The sequence below is a fragment of the Pipistrellus hanaki genome (genome assembly GCF_964339955.1).
Source record: "Pipistrellus hanaki genome assembly, chromosome: 6".
Lineage (NCBI taxonomy): Eukaryota > Metazoa > Chordata > Mammalia > Chiroptera > Vespertilionidae > Pipistrellus > Pipistrellus hanaki.
This window is the reverse complement of record NC_140508.1, coordinates 6,085,851-6,104,390: the sequence shown is the minus strand read 5'-3', so window position 1 is coordinate 6,104,390 and position 18,540 is coordinate 6,085,851. Positions and strand designations below refer to the sequence as shown.

Below are 18,540 nucleotides of genomic sequence, written 5' to 3'. Positions count from 1 at the left end.
CACTCAGGGAGCCCCTCCTTCAGGGGTGGTGGGGCCGGGGGACCAGCCTCGCCAGCATGCCTTTCTGAGACGGCAGCCTCAGGCCCACATGTGGTGCATCTGTGTGCAATCCAGCAGGAGTGCCCAGCCAGGAGAAAGTGCTGGCGCCTGCCTCACCACGCTGAGTCCCGAGGGGCAAGAGCCATCAGGCCTCAGTGCTGTCCTCCCAGCTGCTGAGTGCTGACCATCCTCAGGAGCAGCCCGGCCCCTCTTACCTTCTATGTTGTTGTAGAAGTGACAGGAGCGACTCGCCACCTTCTTGCGGCACAGGTGGATCTGGGAGGGAAAGGACATGTGGTCCCGGCTTCCGTGACGGCCGAGAAAGGGCAGAGCACGGGCTGCCAATGAGTCCACTGCTGATGGTGGGAGCCCTGCTGCAGCCAGCTCCACCCAGTCAGCTCTGCACCTCTATCCCCCACCCTGGGGCCCAATGGGGTCCGAGAGCAGCAGCACCGCCCAGCGCCACCACAGAGAACAAGCGGGCGGCCCAGGAGCCCACCTGCATGTGGTTACTCTCCTGCTTCTTCACCTCGGGGTGGATGCACAGCTGCTCCCGGGAGCCCAGCACACACACCCTGGGCCTGGGAAGAGAGAGTCATGGGACCCAAGAACAAGAGGGCAGTAGCCCACAGTGCCGCCCAACAGCCTGAGCTGTGTGGGCACACACGGGGAGCACCAGGAAACGTGGCTCATGTAGGCAGCCAGAGGGAGTGGCCATGGCCAGAGTATCCCAGGCTTGAGAGGGGCTTCGTCCAAGGGCCCGGGGTGAGCAAGAAGCCAGAGCCCAGGCTGGGATTGCAGCGGGGAGGAGACTCGACAGCACCCATGTGCTCCCTCACAGGGAGGCAAGTGGGGCAACAAGACTCCTGCAGCTCTGCCGCTGGACCTGGGCAGAACCCCGCTCCCAGGGGCCGCAGCGATGGCCAACCACAGCTACCACCGCAGCGCCTGCAAGGAGCTCAGGGTGCGGACCAAGGTCATCACACAGTCGAAGCTGCTTTCTCACAAGCAGGGGGCACTGGCGACCGCCCAAGCATGCCCAAGGCTCGGGGGGAGGAGGGGAAACAACACTGTTGACCACCGTGTGGAGGCCATTCCCCCCAATTCTGAGGCAGGTGAACGCTGCCTGACCCACCGGTAGGACGTGTTGCGAAGCTCGCCGATGACCTGTGTGAGCTGTGAGTGGGTCCTGGAGGCATAAATGATCTTTGGGATGTCCGCGTAGCAAGCTGCCCAGGCACAAGAAGCAGAACAGGGCATGGCCCCATGAGACAGTGTTCTCACGTGCTGTCTGTCAACCCAGGAGCACTCAGCCAGCTCAGCGCTTCAGCCAGCTAAACGCCAGCTGCCCAGTATCATGCCAGGAATGGGTTAGTGGGCGTGTGCGATGCCATACAGTGTAAGGCTGACCCTAGGTGTGCAGGCAGGATGGCGAGAAGTGACGTGGCAGCTACAACACTGCCTGCTCACTGCACTCGAGGGCCTCGCCTGCCCACTCGTCCCTTCCCCCCTTCCTTCTGTCCCTGCATTCCTGCGGGAGGCCAGGCCACGGGCTGACCTGTGGCGTCTTCCTCTGAAGCAGCATTCCCCCAGGAAGACAAGGGTCGACTGAGGAAGAGATCCCCTTGGGTCCTCTCAGCAATCTTGCGGGCAGAGATGGCGTCGCGGAGGTGCTCCCGCCAGGCCAGTGTGCTGCAGAGCAGGCACAGGGTCTTCCCTGTGCCCGTGGGGCTCTCCAAGACGCCGTTCACTTTCTGAATGGGAAAGCGGGGTTAGGGAGGCAGGCCACACTCCCCACCTTAGACAGGCCTGCGGCTCTGCTCAGACAGTCACCCACCAGGCAGCAAAAGTCCAGAGGAACATGGGACTGTGGATAACCCCATAGGACTACTTCCACTCTCAGACAAACTGGGGTTCAAGCCGGCCCTGGTTAGCGAACAATACGCAGAGCCTTCTCCAGCCTCATATAAATAGCAAGGTGACTAATTAGGTGCCATGTCTCAAAACAGGAGCTTGTTCTGCGAGTCTGGGCCCAGGCTTTCACATTGGATGGAACCTGGGGGCCTAAAGAGCTCTCAGATGGGAGCTGGAGCAGGAAACCTGGGAGACAGAAAGGCAGAGCTGTGCCAGGTTCCTCAAGAGTCTGTGTGCTCAAGAGCAGCCCGGAGCACAGGTCAGGCAGCCCTCGGGGCTGGGGCTCGAGCAGGAAAGAGGAAACCCAGCAGAATGCCACCTGCCTCCTCCTCCCTTTTGCACTCCCCCCCCCCCCCCCCGAGGTTTAAAAACCTTCCACAATGAGGACTGTCCCTCTATGTGGGAACAGACCCTCTGGATTCTCAAATGGCTGGCTGTTCACTTGGCCTCAGCTCAAACATCGTCTCCTCAGGACGCTTCCTCAGAAGCCTATTACCTTTCGTCTTTCCTTCACAGCACTCATCACCGTCTAGAATGACCTTTTCTTATTCGTTGTTTATCGTCTCTCATCCCACCTAGACCATCGGCCCTACTTATTGAATCCATGTCCAGAAGGACGCCTGTCACCCAGTAGGAGTGGGCCACAGGGAATAGGCCGTGGAGGATGTCGGTTCTTTGCTGAAGCTCTGCCCACATTGACCCATCCCCCAGGTACAAACTTTACCTTCTGCAGACACTCCAGAACTTTGGTCATGGTACTCCTCCTGGCATTTGTATGGCTGGAAAGGGAAATCCACGGTCACCCCACTCAGGATTATCTTGGGCATAGTGGCCTCTTCTCAGGAGGACTCTGAGGCTGGCTGACATGCAGGCTGCGTGGATCTGTGAGACAAAACCCACTCTGAATACCTCAGGGTCGCAGACTCCAGGTAAGGGATGCCACTGGGACATGACGCAGTCTTCCAGGGAACTCCTATGGCACAGAGATGGGGTCAAGACTGTTGGTAGCCAGCTTTTCTGGAGGCCAGGCCACTTCAGTCATCTCAGGCAGCCCCTCCCAGGGCCAAGGCCCTAAGGCATGCCTGTGACATCCTATCACGAGGAGCTGGAAGGTGAAGAACCTAGCATCAGCCCTGCCTTGTCCTTCTGCCTCACACAACTCACAGACTAAAGGAGCAGAAGTAGGGCACGGGTCCACACACTCCACCTACGATAACACTTTCTTCCACCAGAGTTTGAGAGGCCAGATTCTAGCAGCGTCCCATTCCAATCTGGGCCGGTCTGAAGCTCCTGCCCCTGTATCTCTCAACCCTCTGCTCCCCTGGCCCGGAGCTACGCCTCATCTCTCTGGTGGGCAACTACGCATGCGTAATGAAAGTGCATGTGTGCCGGCTCTAATCTGAGAGACGAATTCGTGTGGTCCCCAGCAAGTCACTCAACTTCTCTAGGCCTCATTTTCGCCTGGATGCCCGCCCTTGCTGCAGGGCCCGGCCACAAATGAACCACAGCCGGTTCCCCAAGACCAGCGTCCAAAGCCCAAGCGCGCAGGAAAACTACCAATCCCAGAATGCAGCGCGTCCAAATAGCTTAGCGTGAGCCTGAGGGCAGCGCGGAGCCTGCCGGGAGCTGTAGTCTCGGAAGCCGCCACCCGGCTAAAAGTACTACTTCTAGGATCTCCGCAACCTTTGGCCCATTAGTCTCTGTGGAAGCCTTACCCGACCAAAGGTCCCAAGAATTCACCCCAGTCCGTCCAGGGCACCACCAGCGCGTGCTCCGCCGTCTGCCAGTTCGGACTTCGCGCGCTGAGGTGCGTAGTGATCACTTCTGCTTCTACTTCCGGTCCGTTGCGTTGCGCTCCCAGCGGAAACCGTTCTCCAACTGAAAGTTCCGCACTGCCTGTGCGCTTGGTTTCAGGCCCCACCTGACTTTCTTTGACCCTGAACGGGCACTCCATTTCCCGCGGTAAGAAACCTGGGGTCCCGCCCGTGCCCTCCCTCGATGTCATCTCCACAATTGATTCCATTCCACTATCCTTCCCTGGAAACCAGCACTCTTTAAGACTGGTGTCTAAACCAATCACTCTCCTTAAGTCCGCAAATGGTTGCCCCTTGCCATGACCTGGCTCCTGGGAGCCTCACCAGCTCCTCCTTTACTGTTCCCTGGGTTTAGCCACTTTTCCTGTCACTGTCCCCCATTGGTTAGGGTGGGATCCCTCTGAATCCCCAGCATCTGGCACCAGCTGGCAGTCAACAGAAGGTCCCAGGGGTCAGCACAGCTTTGTGGGGTCAGAAATGCTGGCAACCCCAGCAGGTTCCAAAGACATCAGGCAGTGATGGCCCATCGGTCACTGACAATACTGACTTCAGAGCTCCTCATGGTCTCATTAATGTCCAGACGTTTTCTGCCAATGGCACATTTATGTCACTTGTGTCCATGCTGATGTGTGAGATCATGCTTGGGGAGTCTGGGATACATGCTGGCATCCACCTCCACCACCTGTTGTGGTGAGGGAACTGTAGAGTGTCTCTGAGCAGGGAGCTTGGAGAAGATGAGGAGCTCTGGCTACACACTTGCTTAATGCTTACCAGCCACAGGCTTCAGAACTATCCAGGCAGGCACTGGTATATTTGTGCTAATGACCTTTAGGATAAGTTCTTCTGCTGTGCACACTTCACAGGTGAGGGAAGAAAGCACAGGTGGTTAGTACATTGCCTGAAACCAGCAGCTAGCAAGTCTCAGAGAGGAAAGGGAAACAGACTGACCAGAGCAAGCCCTACTCAGAGGCACAGGGATCTTGATCAGCCAATAAACTTGAATTGATTGTCTGCTCTGGCAAGCTTTGTGAGACTCCCACAGTAGACCCAATGCCATGTGGACCACAGGACAGGTGTTACCTAGTCATACAGTTGCTCCTTGCTCCGTGTGCATATCAAGGTGTTTGTATACAAACCTGTTGGGCCTCCTCCTGGCTGACTCTGATCCTTAGGTTTATCCCTGACTGTCACCTTTCTGAGCCTACCTTATCTCTCTGTAAGTTCCCGAAGTTTCCCAGAGTTTTATTCCTGGCCCTGGGACTTAATTGCTTGTGGAGTAAGCACTACTCTCAGCCTCAGTGACTCTGTCCCTGAAATGGGAATAACAGTTCATCTGACTTTCTAGTCCCAAAGTGAGGTGAGGTGGTCATTGCAGAAAAGGGCCTACCATCTCTGCAAGGACCTCCCTTGTGGGAATCAACTAAAGCCCCTAGCCTGGGGGCAGGGGGGTCAACCATCCACTCACCAAGTGTGCACATTGTCCTCCACCACCTGGGAACTGGAGTCATTGCCTCTTCCTACCCCTGAGACTCTGACCGGAGGGTTCAGAAACTCACTCAGCCACACAGCAGTGGCTGTCAGAATCCTGCGAATCTTGCTTGGAAGCCCTTGTCGCAGGCCCTTGGTTACCGCCCCCACTTACCCTCTTCTCTGCCTCAGACCCTGCCAACCTCTGGGATGCCTCTCTCAGCCTCCACCCACGTCCATGGCACGCTTTCCCCTCAGCACAAGCCTGGGCACACAAAAGGTGCCAGCAGCCTCCATGAAGAGCTCTCTGACCCCACCCTCACATAGAGCGGTCCCCTCCTGCTGGGCTTGCCCTGAGGAATGGGGGCTGTCTTCACCATCCCCCCCCAAGCCTGCACAAAGCCAACTGGGACCAGTGTGTCCCTGCGGCCAGGCGAGCGGTGGAGGATGGGCCTCTGTTTGCAGCACTCTGCCCGCACCTCAGACTGGCTCCTCCCTCCCTCCCTCCCTCCTTCCCTCCTCCACTCACCCCTCTTTCTCTGAGCCTACAGCCCCTGCCGCAGCCAGGCTCCAGTTCTCTCTCTCTCTCTCTCTCTCTCTCTCTCTCTCTCTCTCTCTCCCTCCCCCTCTTTTCTTCTTCTCTTCCTCCCTCTCTCCCCACTCGCCGCGCCGCCTCCCTCCCTCCTCCCTCTCCTCCCGCTCTGCAGCATTCGCCCGCTGCAGCTCCAGCCGCCCGCGCCTCCCGTCTCCGCAGCGCCGCCGCCAGCACCATGGCCAGCACCATGTCCGGTAGGCGGCTTGCCCGGGGCTTGCGGGGACTGCGGCGGTCTCAGCAGAGGCCATTGTCTCGCTTCCTGATGCTGGGGCCAGTGGTGGACTCTGTTTTCTCATCTCGGACCCACGCACCACAAGGACGCAGGGCGCGGCCCGGCCGAATCCGCAGGAATCGGGATTCAGGGTCCCGGGTTGAGGCGACCCCGTGCCCCAAGGGATTGCGACGCGGGTGTGGCGGGTGTGGCCGGAGGACCGTCCTGGGCGAGGGCGTCAGGGTACTGCCTGGCGCGGCCGATCCGGCTGCCCGGGATGTGGGCGCGAGCCCGTGCCCCTAGTGGGCGCGTTTGTGGGCGCGGACAAGGCCCCCTAGGGACCCGGCGCCCCAGGCCCTGGTGACCTGCGCCTTCGCTGAAGGGGGTGGGAGGGGGAACCTTTGTAAAAGGCCGGGTCCGGGACGCCGAGGCCCAGCTCTTCCTGCGCCAACGGGGAGCTCCGAGAGGGAGGGGTGAGAGAGGGCTGGAGGGGGGCCCTGGAACCCAGAGGGGCGGCACTCGGACCTCGCATCGCCCCCTCCCCTCGCCGCTGCCTAGTGGGTCCAGCCTCTGCGCACGTGCCGCGGGGGAGGGAGCCACCGCCCTGGGCGCGGCGGGGGAGGGGCGCCCGCCTCCAGTGCGGAGCTCGGGCGGAGGGCGGCCCGGCGGGTGGGAGCGTTCAGGGCCCCAGGAGTGAGGAAGCGGGGCTCGCTCTCCCAGGCGGTCTGCTCCGACCCGCTGCCCCAGGACCAGCTTCCTCTTTGCACTCTGCGACGGGCGGCCACGTTTCCCACTCTCACCGGGACCCGCACTCCCTCCACCCGGGGCCGCCGGGGTCCCCGCTCCGCTCCCCGGCAGGTCCTCTCCAGAGCTCCGCCCGCCGGGTGGGCCCGGCTCGACCCGCCCCTCGGGCCCGCGACCTCAGCCCCAGGTGACCCGCGGGAGAGTGTGTGTCCCTGAGCACACCCCCACGCCTCTGGGGTGGGGTCCCTCTAGCTTCCTCCACACCTGCCTCTCGCTGACTCTCACAGAGACGGACCAGCTTTGGGCAGAAAGAGTCCCTCCTCCAGCCGGCTGGGTGGCCAGCGTGCTGCCCTGAGCGCCTGGTCCTTGCTCCTCCCTGAGCCCGCGGGGCGGGGCGTGGGGGAGGACAATGGGCAGCCTCCTGTGGGGAGCAGTCTCAGCGTTATCTCTTGTTCACCCTCCTTAGTGGTGAACATGCTGCTCAATAGGACTCCCGGCCCCATCCACCCAACAGGTACAGACTGAAAAACCACCTTCCATGGCTGTCAGCTGTGGACAGACACCTCTGACCCCAGAGCCCCCTGTCCACAGCCCTTTCTCTTTCCAGATGCTGGGGCACCGCTAACCCTTTCTTGGTCCCAAATTTTTCTGGCCCCTGGCTGCCACCCTCGATAGAGTGTGGCTACAGGTGTGCAAAGCTGTGCTCATCCCAGGGCCTCCAGCCTTCAGCACCGGAGAGCATGGCAGCCTGGCCCAGAGGGGGCTGCGCGAGACCGCCGTAAATGTGGCCAAAACCCAGCTGTGGCTTCTCTGAGAGACATCGCTGACCACTGGTGCTCTGTCTGGTCTTCGTGACCAGGGCGGAGTGTCACCTGCAGTGCCTCGCAGCTGCCACAAGGCTGATGGGGGAGGGGAGCAGCTCTCACCGCTGGCGCAGAAGCCTGCTCTCTATGCGCCTGATGCAACCCCATCAGGCCTGAGGCCCCGCGTTCTACTGAGCTCCCTTGGGCCTCTGCTCCCATCCAGTGGTGATAATGTCACCCCCCTAGGCTTGTTCTGAGGGTCGAATGAGAAATTTCAGGACAGGTGCTTGTCTGCTGCCTGGCAAGAAGAGAATGCCCTCCATGTCAAGTAGTATGACTGGTGGCGATATTGCCCAGTTCCTGCCCAGAGAAAGGTGATTGCACCAACAGGGTCCCCCATATTGGGCTCCTGGCACTGTTGGAGACAACTCTGATGGTTAGAGAGGGGCAGCTTGGTGGCAAAAGTTCCACCTGTTGGAGGGCAGTTAGCATCAGCCCCCAGAGCCCTTCTAGGGGTGAGTGGGCATCTGTGGGCCACCTGACCTCCCAGATCTCCCATGAAGCTCCCAACAGGAAAGTGCCATCAGAGGCCTGGGCTTGTGATCCTGGCATGCTGTGTGACTTTGGGTGGGCCACTTGCCCTCTCTGAGCCTCCTTTTTCCTCTGTGTGAATGAGACTGACAAAGGTGTCTGCCTGGATGGCTGATCTTGAGGGTCACTTGGGAGAAATAGGTGGATTTGCCCCCTCCATTGCACTGGTATTGTTGTACCATGTGACTATATGCTGATCTGGTGCCTTCTAACTCTTGCTCATCTGGGATCTAGCCATCAAAGCCCAATATACATTTTTGTATATTTAAAATTTTTTAAAAATATTTTATTGATTTTGTACAGAGAGGAAGGGAGAGAGATAGAGAGCTAGAAACATCGATGAGAGAGAGTCATCGATCAGCTGCCTCTTGCACACACCCTACTGGGGATGTGCCCGCAACCAAGGTACATGCCCTTGACCGGAATCGAACCCGGGTCCTTTCAGTCCCCAAGCCGACGCTCTATCCATTGAGCCAAACCGGCTTCGGCCTGTATATTTAACATTTGATATGAAGAGGAAGGAGGAGATGAAGTCAATCAGGTTCCTGGCCATGGAAGAGCGTTTTCTTGTTTATTGGCAAAGCTGTCATCACTTAATTGGTATCAGATTCTGACTTGCACAAGTAACATTCTTCACTTTTAAAACCTTGGAGGGTGCTGGGTTATTGTGCAAAGATCTATTTCTAAAATGTTTTCACTAAGTTGAACTAATTGTTTCAATGGTGATGGAAGACAAGGAACGTTTCTTTTTATCCCTATTTCAGAGTTAGTCTTAAATGCAAGGAAGTGGAAGGTCAAAACTGGCCATACTTCTGGCATTATGTAACTCAAAGGAATAATTAGCCAACTAAGTCGGGAGTAACTGAACTACCTGCTAAGGACTCTGCTCTGTGAGTTAAGTACACAGATTGGAATTTTATGAAGCTGTTCTTCCCTTGGGGGGGGGGGGTAGAAAGAAATCAATCAGGTCATGGCAGAGATTTGTTGTATGACTTCCTGAAGTCAGGGATGTGTAGGGAAGAGAAGGGTGCCTGAGAAGGGGAGAGAAGGCCTGGTGCCTCTCGACCTTGAGGTGCTTCTGAGCTGAGTATGTCTGTGGAGGGGTGGCCTGGATGGTCTGGGTCTCTATCTCTTCTCTCTGCAATGAGACGTGACCTTTAAGCCCCTCCAGCTCTGAAAATACAGGTGTAACCTCCTGTCTTGCATGAGGCTAAGCTGGCCTCATTCTCCAATTCCCCACCTGCTGACCATCCCCCTCGGTCATGCAGCCAGACCACAGAGCAAGGCTCACTCTCAAGTCCCTTCTCATTTGGCTTCACCAGGATAAGTCTTCTGGGAAGGACTGGGATAAGCCAACCTGGGGAATCTCCATGACCATCAGACACTGAGCTCTCTCTCTGTTGGAAGCTTTAGGACACAGTCCCTCACTTCCCAGGTGGACGCTTATCCCCCGGGCACAGCTGTGACCTATGAGAGCTCTGACCTGTCTCCAGGCCCCAGTCCCTCTCTTCTCTCTCTTGACAGCACAGCCCTCATGCCTGCCCATGTTCCCCATCCTGCTCCCTGAATTGCTGCCAGCTTTCCCCCATGCTGAGGTGACAGTGACCCGGAAGGAAGCACCCCCTGGCATTTGTCCATAAACTTGTTCCTCCTCTTAAATGACTTTGCACTCCCTTTCCTGGAAAAATTGCAGGCTCAAGGCAGAGAGAAGCCAGAGCAGCTGTGCGGCCCCAGGTTCCTGGCCTGTAACATAATCCCGCTTTCAGGTTCTGAAATGTCAGGATGGGGGACTGTATCTGCTGCCCAGTGGCAGGTGCTGGCAGGGCTAGACAGAGTCCACTTCTTCCTGTTCTCTCCCAGAACCCAGGGTGCCTCCTGATCCAGACGCCTCTGGAGACCCACCCCATCTTCCCTTCTGAGCACAGGGCTAGCTACTCCCCGGCCTCTCCTGGACTGCTGCTCCTGGTGAGCCAGCTCTGCCTGGTCACATGCACTGTGATGTATCCCTCTGCCTCCTCTTTGAAATGAACTTTTAACCACACCAGTAATATATGAATAGAGAGTCAGACCAGCCTTGACTGGTTTGGCTGAGTGGACAGAGCATCAGCCTGCGTCCTGAGGGGCCATGGGTTTGATTCCTGTCAAGGGCATGTACCTTGGTTTCAGGCACATCCTCATTGGGGAGCATGCAGAAGGCAGCTGATGGATGTTTCTCTCTCATCGATGCTTCTAACTCTCTATCCCTCTCCCTTCTGTAAAGAACCAATAAAATAGATTTTTTTTAAAAAGAAAGTCAGACCAAAATCCCCTGTGAGCCCCCCACTGCCCTCCCGGAACCAATGAGTAAGGTGTATTTTTGCCTCAACCCTCCAGCCTCCAGGGCTTTCCATGCTGAGGTCCAAGAGTTCTTTGTGGCCCCTTCAAAACCTCTGGGGCTCTCTCCAGAAGAGTCTAGGGCCCATCAGGGTATTTTAATAAAATAACATCATTCCCTCTGCTGGCTGTGGGAGGACCTGCTCCCAGGAGCTATTCCCTCAGACCAGGGCCTGATTGTTTCTGTCCTGTGCCCTTTTCTACACCAACACTCTCCTCACTTTCCTGTTAACTCAGTTTCAAAACATCTTGTGTGAAATACTTTAAAAATATTTTAAATTTATTTCAGAGAGAAGGGAGAGAGAGATAGAAACATCAATGATGAGAGAGAATTCTTAATTTTTGCCTCCTGCACATCCCATGCTGGGGATCAAGCCTGCGTGTGCCCTGACCAAGAATTGAACCGTGTCCTCTTGGTTCATAGGTCGATGCTCAACCACTGAGCCACACAGGCCAGGTGTCTTGTGAAATTTGATCAGAAAGTTTCTTGTCCACATTTTTGTGTGCCCCTTGGAAGAGTCCATAGGGGACTATGCATCCGTTTTCCTTCATGGAAGCCAGACTCCTTCTCCCTGGAGTATGTCTCTTGTGTCACATGGGCCTCTGAGCCTCCTAGACTTCAGGACCTGCTGGAGTGGTGAAAGGAACACAGGCCACCTGGAATTGTGTGTGAGGAGGTTTGGAAAGTCACTGGAGTGACCTGGGCCCAGCATCATCTTAGTTGAGTGGGGTGACAGTATTGGCTTGAGGCCTGGCTTGGCATGGATACACCACAGATAGCTCAGTTATTTCCATTCCAAGAGTCGGCATTTCCCCTTTCCCAACAGGCCTCAGGCTCAATTCTTTCTGTCTGGGAGGTAATAACTCTTGCTGTGACATTAGCTCTGCAAAGCTAAAGGGTGGGCTGTGGTGCTGAACGGACAGCTCCCTTCCGTCTGGCCCTAGATGGGCAACCAGTGCATCTGGTGAGCCCGGGTTTAATGGAGTGACCACAACACTGTCAGGTAGGTGGGGGAGAGGGGGCAGAGGTAAGGGAGTCTGTGGGCTTCACTCAAGTGTACAAGCTCCACTCAGTACCAGCCCCGTCCTAAGTGGTTAATGTTGTCTACCCCGGGGGCAAGTTCTGAGAGGAGAAAGTGGTATGGGGGGTGGGTTGAAGGAGTGAGAATTGGGGAAATATAACAGTGACAAAGAACCAGAGACACAGGAATATAAGGAGATAATGACATAAAGAGATCCAGAAAGACAGAGGGATGAACAGAGACATAGACAGTGAGGGAGTGATCCAAAGAAAGAACAAAAGACAGACACAGCAGTGCAGAGAGGGAGGCTAACAGACCAGGGCTGAGAGACAGGATCAGAGAGAACAATGCAGGTGACCCACAGGGAGGCATGCCCAAGGAAAGACCCCAGGTGGGGAAGGAGAGTAGAAATGTAGAGAGTCAGAAATGTAAGAGCCAGGTGACAGAGAGCAAGAGCCAGATGACAGGCTCCCAGAAAGATGCACCAGAGGGAGGAGTCGTGTGTGGGGGGGAGAAAGGGAGCAGGTGAGGGTGGGGTGCTCACCTGGACTTCCACCCACAGCCTACAAGGAGAAGATGAAGGAGCTGTCTGTGCTGTCGCTCATCTGCTCCTGCTTCTACTCACAACCACACCCCAACACCATCTACCAGTATGGGGGTGAGTGTGCCCACTCCCCATCCTGTGGCCTTTTGACCCCTGTCTTGGCTGGCTTCTGAAGAGGGGCTTTTGGGGAGAGTGACTGGTTAGGGACTCAGGCCTGCAGGCCCTCCATGAGCAGCCACACCCTCTGGCTCAGGCCTCAAATTGGATGTGTGCTGGGAACCGGCCCCTCCACCCACCCCCACTTGGCTGACCTTCCTGAAGTCTGATCTTGCCCTGCAGACATGGAGGTGAAGCAGCTGGACAAGAGGGCCTCTGGCCAGAGCTTTGAGGTCATCCTCAAGTCCCCTTCTGACTTGTCACCGGAGAGCCCTGTGCTCTCCTCCCCCCCCAAGAGGAAGGACACCTCCCTGGAGGAGCTGCAGAAGCGGCTGGAGGCAGCTGAGGAGCGGAGGAAGGTAAGGATCCCACATCTGGTCTAATGAAGGTAGCCAGGAGGTCTTGCTGGCCTTGGACATGGTTCCCAAGATGCAGGGTGCTCCAAACCGCTGCTTGGTGGGTGGCCTGTGGTGAAGAGCCCCGTGGTTTCCTGGACCTCTTCCTGAGAGGTCAGAATGGGATGGGGAGGAAGGGTTCCCAGTAGCGGTCAGCTGGAGGGAGACAGGAACCAGACACTGTTCTGGGGCCTTGGCCATGGCCAGGAGGGTCTGATGGGGGCCCTGGGACGTGAGGCTGGAGTGGCATCCTTCTCCTGGACAAGGGAATGAGAAGGAAGGGCCTCCATGTGTTGGGGGCTGCACAAATAAACCTGTGGGGGGTTCAAGGGCCTTCAGGAGAAGTGGGTCCAGGCCCCGCCCTGCCCCTTCACCTCACACCAGCCTCTCTGGCCTCCAGCCAGAAACACGCAGAAGCAGAATTGCTCTCAGGAGTGTATCCTGGTATCTAAGCTCACAGGACAGGGGCAACGGCCCCACCTCCTTCACAGCAGGTCCCGTGACACCTGGGCCCCTGGCTTCCCAGAGATAATCCAGAGCGCCTGGCCTTCTGCGGAGGCTGAGGGCTCTACTCCTGGGAGCCTCAGCCTCTCACTGGGTGCCACAGGCAGCCGTCCCCCAGCAGGGCCCAACACTGCCACCAGCAGCCCCAGGCTCCTCTCTCTCTTAGCCTCTCCCAACACCCATGGGGAGCCGGCCACCACTCCTAGCACCTCAGGAAGCTCAGCACCTGGCCTGTACCAAACTGCTACTCTGTGCTCAGTGGGCAGGGGTTTGAAGAAGAGACAGGAAGGCTCAGTGATGGTCCACAAGTTTAGATTCTCTTTGCTCCTCAGCATTCTCCCAGCGCACCGCCGAGAGCAACGGAGGCTGCCTTGCCTAGGCGCCCTCTGCCTAGCAGGGAAGGGGCAGCTCTGCAGCAGGGAGGGGACAGGGACAGAAAGATGAGGTGCTTTTAGCGCTCAGGTCCTAGGAAGGCAGGCAAACCAGGAAGAAGGCCCCCACCCCCATCCCCCTCAGGACAGTGTAGGCGTGAGCTCCGTGAAGACGTGTGTCTTGGGCAGCAGGCAGGGTGACGGGCCTGGGCGGGTCAGAAGGCAGCGTGGGGGACCAGATGGGGGCGCGGCGGGGGGGGGGGACCAGAGGGGGCGCCGGGGGGGGGCAGGGGGCGGAGCCGGGGCCGCGCTCCACCTCCTTCCGCCCCGCCCAGACGCAGGAGGCGCAGGTGCTGAAGCAGCTGGCGGAGCGGCGCGAGCACGAGCGCGAGGTGCTGCACAAGGCGCTGGAGGAGAACAACAACTTCAGCCGCCTGGCCGAGGAGCGGCTCAACTACAAGATGGAGCTCAGCAAGGAGATCCGCGAGGCGCACCTGGCGGCGCTGCGCGAGCGGCTGCGCGAGAAGGTGTGCGGCGGGCGGGCCCAGCGGGGCGCGGGGCGCGGGGCGCGGCCTTTGGGGGCGGGGGTCCTCCAGCGGCGGACGCATGGAGCCGTAGCCTGGTCCTGCTGACACTGTCGATAACCAGTGAGAAGCCTCTGAAGCCGCGCCTCCGGTGTGAGCCAGGCTGAGGCGAGGCCCTGCCGCCGCGGAGGGGGGCGGATGCGGGAGCAGGATCCCAGCCCACCCTCCTCGTCCCCGCAGGAGCTGCACGCCGCCGAGGTGCGCAGGAACAAGGAGCAGCGAGAGGAGATGTCGGGCTAAGCGGCTTCGGACACCGCACCTGGATCCTGAGCCGACAAGAACACGTTCGGGTTTTGTTTTTGTTTTGTTCAACTCTGTCTAGATGCCACACTTTGTTCCCGCTCCTCCCCTTCCCTCCCGCACTCCCCGCTTCAGGCTTCTCTTCCGCACTCTGAGCTGTCCAGTCCCGCGGCGGCGCCGCCCGGCTCTCCCTGGAGGAGTCACGGTCGGGGTGGGGGTGGGGCACAAGGTCCCTCAGTTCAGGCACCAGACTGGGTGGTGGCTGGGTCCCCTCTGGCAGTCCTCTGAGCGGACGTGCCGGTGACCAGCAGTGGCGGCAGGAGCATGCAGTCTTTATGCCGGTTGTCCTGTGAGCAACTTGTCTCTCAGGGCGCCTCCCCGAGCGAAGGCACCACCGCCCGAGGTCCTGGGCGGAGGAGGAGGAGGAAGGCGTGACTGAGAGGAACCTGTGGGCGGTGCGGCCAGCCTTGGGGACCGGCGCAGTGAGCTTTGCAAACTGATGGGTGGAGGCTGCAGCGCCTCTTAGAGTGGCTGCCCAGGGGTCCTCGGAGACCAGCTGGCCTGAGAGCCCGGTCATTGCCTGTGGCTGGAGTGGGGCCTGTGGAAGGTGGCCTGGCCTCAGTCTTCAGGGAGCGGGCATTCTCTGCCAAGGACCCAAGAGCAGGCTGGGTGGTGTGCAGGGTTGTGGGCAGCATGACACCCCTGCTGACCCCTCCTCCCAGGAGTGCCCTCCTTCCAGAGCCCCGAGCCAAGGCCCTGTGGGGAAAGGCTGCGCCTGCTCTTCCTCCCCTCCTCCCAGACCTGTCCTTAGAGCCCTTCGCAGTCCTGGCTCCTTCCGGTGCCCGCCCATGATGCTCCACCCTCACGCTTGTAGGCTTGCCTCCAGCCAGTGTAACCACAGGTGCTTCTCGGGAGCCCCTAGCAGACGGCAGGGGCCAAGGTTCCCAAGCCATCGCCCCACCTGGTCCATCCTTGGCACTCCTGGCTGCTGGCCCCTCTGGCCAGCCTGCAGGCTGGAGTCCTGGCTCTGGTGTTTTCCTGCAAAGACCTCCTGGACTGGGTTCCGCCCCGCCCTCGAGGACTGCCACCTGCCTGGACATGGCGTTGTCTGGTTTTTGACCCCTTGCAGCATCATCCCCTTCTCCAGGGCAGTCCCACCCTCCGTGGGCGCTGATGACATGGTTCCTGCTGACCATTCTCTGGGTGGAGAGAGAGGGGACGGACTACAAGTCCTTGTAGGACCCAGAGCCCAGCATCCTTCCTGCAGAAACGAATGGGGGCCCAGCCAGGGATCAGGGTGGGAGCTGATCCCCGGGCTTAGGGGAGGTGGGGACACATGCCTCCTCCTCGTCCCCACTGAGAGCCTCCAGGAGGGATAAGCAAGGAGCGGGCCCAGCATGACACCGGCAGCTTTGGTGGGACTCAGAGGGATGTGGAAAGGGAGCGGAGGGCTGAGTTTCTCATAGCTCTGGCAGCTCTCAGCGCGGAAGTCTAGTGTAAATGCACTCATCTCATCCTGTAGTGAAAGTGAACTTAAAAACTAAATCAAATGAACAATTAAAGAAAAAACAAACTTGTGTGTTTAAGAAACGGTTGCACTGTCCCACTGTCCTGCGTCTGTGGGGTGGGAATGGGCTTTGAGCTGCGGCCTGTGCATGAAGGAGCTGCCACTCCGGTATCAGCTTGTGTTACCACCACAGTTAGGAGCAGTTCTGGTGACAATGACAATTTTAAGAAATGAGTGTGTAAATGACACACAGCCATTTCCCCTTCAGAGCCCGGGAGCAAGGGGGTGGGGGCCAGGTGGCAGCTGCCCATGTCGGCACTCTGCCTGCATCTCCACAAGTGTCACCTCAGTGGTTGCACAATCACCTGTTATTTTGAGAAAACTTCTCCAACTTTTAGGTTTCAGGGACTCTTTACAATCTTAAAAATTTAGGGAGACCCTCCAAAGAGCTTTGTTTATGTGAGGCATATGAATCAACCGTTGTCACATTAGGAATTAGAACTCAGAAATTTAAAAAATATTAACTCACTTAAAACTGATCTATCCAGGGACTCTTCCCCTCCCCAGTGGGAGTCTGTGCTGAGATTATTCCCCTCCCCACGTGGGAGTCAGTACTTGTTTGTTCTTCAATAAATTCCCACCTTTGCCGAAACCGGTTTGGCTCAGTGGTAGAGCGTCGGTCTGCGGACTGAAAGGTCCCAGGTTCGATTCCGGTCAAGGGCATATACCTGGGTTGCGGGCACATCCCCAGTGTGGGGTGTGCAGGAGGCAGCTGGTTGATGTTTCTCTCTCATCGACGTTTCTGGCTCTCTATCTCTCTCCCTTCTTCTCTGTAAAAAAAATCAATAAAAATATATTAAAAAAAAATTTCCCACCTTTGCTGTACCAAAAAAAAAAAAAAAAAAAAAAGATATACCCATTACTGTTAGCATAACACTTTACAATTAAAAACAATGGTTGAAGTATATGAAAAAAAAACCCACAAAAAACTGGCTTCATGGAGATCAATGGCTGTCAGAAAAGGAATGTGTATTTTAATAGCTCATTCCTTAATACCAAAGGATGAGGGTAGTTTCTTTAAAGTTGGCTCAATGTGAAGTCAAAACCAACTTGAACTTTCCTTGCTCTTACATCAGCCATCTAGTCTGTCACGGCCTTGACTCAATCTTTACCCATGGGTGGGGACTCTGGGGCCAGAGCAGAGGGAGGGGACAGGATTGGGTGAGCTGGGCCTGCCTTGTTCTGCTTCCTGTCTAGCCTGGAGCCTGAGAAGAACGAGAGGCCCGTGATGACCTCGTGGTCTGCCTCTCCAGGGTCCAGGCGTTCTCAGGAGAGGGTCTAAAGGGTCCAAAGGCGTGACCCGGAGTTTTCCTCTCCCTGCAAAAAGCCCAAGAGAAAGCTCCCTCCCGTGGGACCTAGGATGGGCATCTCCCATGAGTGCACCCACGGAGAAACCAATACCCTATAGCCCAGTATGAACTAATCCATCTTGCCAGCCACGCAGAGCCCTGTGCTATAGCCTAGCTCTTTTGCAGACAGAAGAGGTGAGGTCAGGTTCAGATGTTAGGCCCGAGGTCATGCTGCAATGGAAACATGGAACCCGGGAGTCCGAGTGCTCAGACTCTAGCTGCTGACCATAGCTCACCCCGACCGGACAGCAGTAGGCGCCTGGTGCAAGCATGATCCCGCTGGCAGCTCGCTCTCTCCTGGTGCCACGCTCGCTTGATCCCTGACACCAGTGCCCTTCTGGGCCTTCTTTGCTGATATTATGGGCATTTGTGTCCAGAACATGAAGAGGGGAATTCAGATAAATAATGGACCTAGACTGCTCATCTGCTCAGATAATAGGCTCAATAGTCTAACCTTTAAAAAGACTTTTTCCATCACTGGCTTGACTACACTCTACATTATTGAAAACATGAAAGTGCAACTCTCCTAATATGACCCCACTGAAATGAAGTTTACTTGAAAACCTCCCATCTGGAAAATGGCCTTCAGTTGTCTTCCTGCTGAAGAATGAACACAGTTTACAACTTGGTCCTAAACAAGACATCAGTTTCCTGCCCGTTCCCAGAGGCAGTTTTTTAGAAGCTGCTAGCATGGAAAGCAAGGACACTGAACAGCTCAGGTGTGCCTGCCTGTTCTGAGAGCAGCCAGCCTTGGCCACCCTCTGGGTGCTAGCTACCCTGACAGCTGTTGCCAGGGTCACTAAGGAATGTGCAGGACACTGAAAGTCCTCAGACCAAGGGCAGGTAGCTTCACAATTGCCTGGGCTCTGGGGAGGGCAGGTGAATCCCACTAATCACCACCCTGGGCCCCCCACTGCACCTTTCACACAGCAAGGCCAATTGCACCTGCTCACAAGTCAAAGGAACACCACAAAATCCGAGTGATGCCTAGCTCTTACCTTTGGGACCCTGAGAGGACGGATGAAATTCTCAGAGCATCCCTAACCCAACATCTGTGTGTCTTTTATGGCTCAGCTATAACTGAGGAACTGCACTGTAATTATTTTTAAATGTTATTAAACTTTAAACAAAAAATAAAATAAAAATGTCATTAATTTTAGAGAAAGGGCGAGGGAGAGATAGAAACATCAGTGGGAGAAAAATTGATCGGCTGCCTCTTGCACGCCCTCCGCTGGGAATGGAGCCTGCAACCCGGGT

At 57.0% G+C, this 18,540-nt stretch overlaps 2 protein-coding genes across 3 annotated transcripts in view; one reads left to right on the top strand and one right to left on the bottom strand.

Moving 5' to 3' along the window:
* RTEL1 (regulator of telomere elongation helicase 1) overlaps positions 1-3,799 on the bottom strand; it is a 36,723-nt gene extending 32,924 nt beyond the window's left edge. Inside the window, 7 exon segments of the mRNA XM_084888438.1 lie at positions 255-315; positions 539-620; positions 1,175-1,268; positions 1,598-1,793; positions 2,678-2,707; positions 2,709-2,926; positions 3,694-3,799. Of these exon segments, the coding sequence (XP_084744564.1) occupies positions 255-315; positions 539-620; positions 1,175-1,268; positions 1,598-1,793; positions 2,678-2,707; positions 2,709-2,780 (535 nt within the window). The 5' untranslated portion in view covers positions 2,781-2,926; positions 3,694-3,799.
* Positions 3,800-5,868: 2,069 nt separating this feature from the next.
* STMN3 (stathmin 3) lies at positions 5,869-15,957 on the top strand. Of its 2 annotated transcripts, none has more exons than XM_084888267.1 (5): positions 5,869-6,023; positions 12,136-12,231; positions 12,457-12,632; positions 13,879-14,070; positions 14,308-15,957. In XM_084888267.1, exons 1-5 carry the CDS (start codon positions 6,005-6,007, stop codon positions 14,365-14,367), a joined length of 543 nt encoding a protein of 180 aa, XP_084744393.1. In that variant the 5' UTR covers positions 5,869-6,004; the 3' UTR covers positions 14,368-15,957. The 2 variants fall into 2 exon arrangements, with proteins under 2 accessions (XP_084744393.1, XP_084744394.1); XM_084888268.1 differs by lacking the exon at positions 5,869-6,023 and adding an exon at positions 10,121-10,143.
* The last annotated feature ends 2,583 nt before the right edge of the window (positions 15,958-18,540 follow it).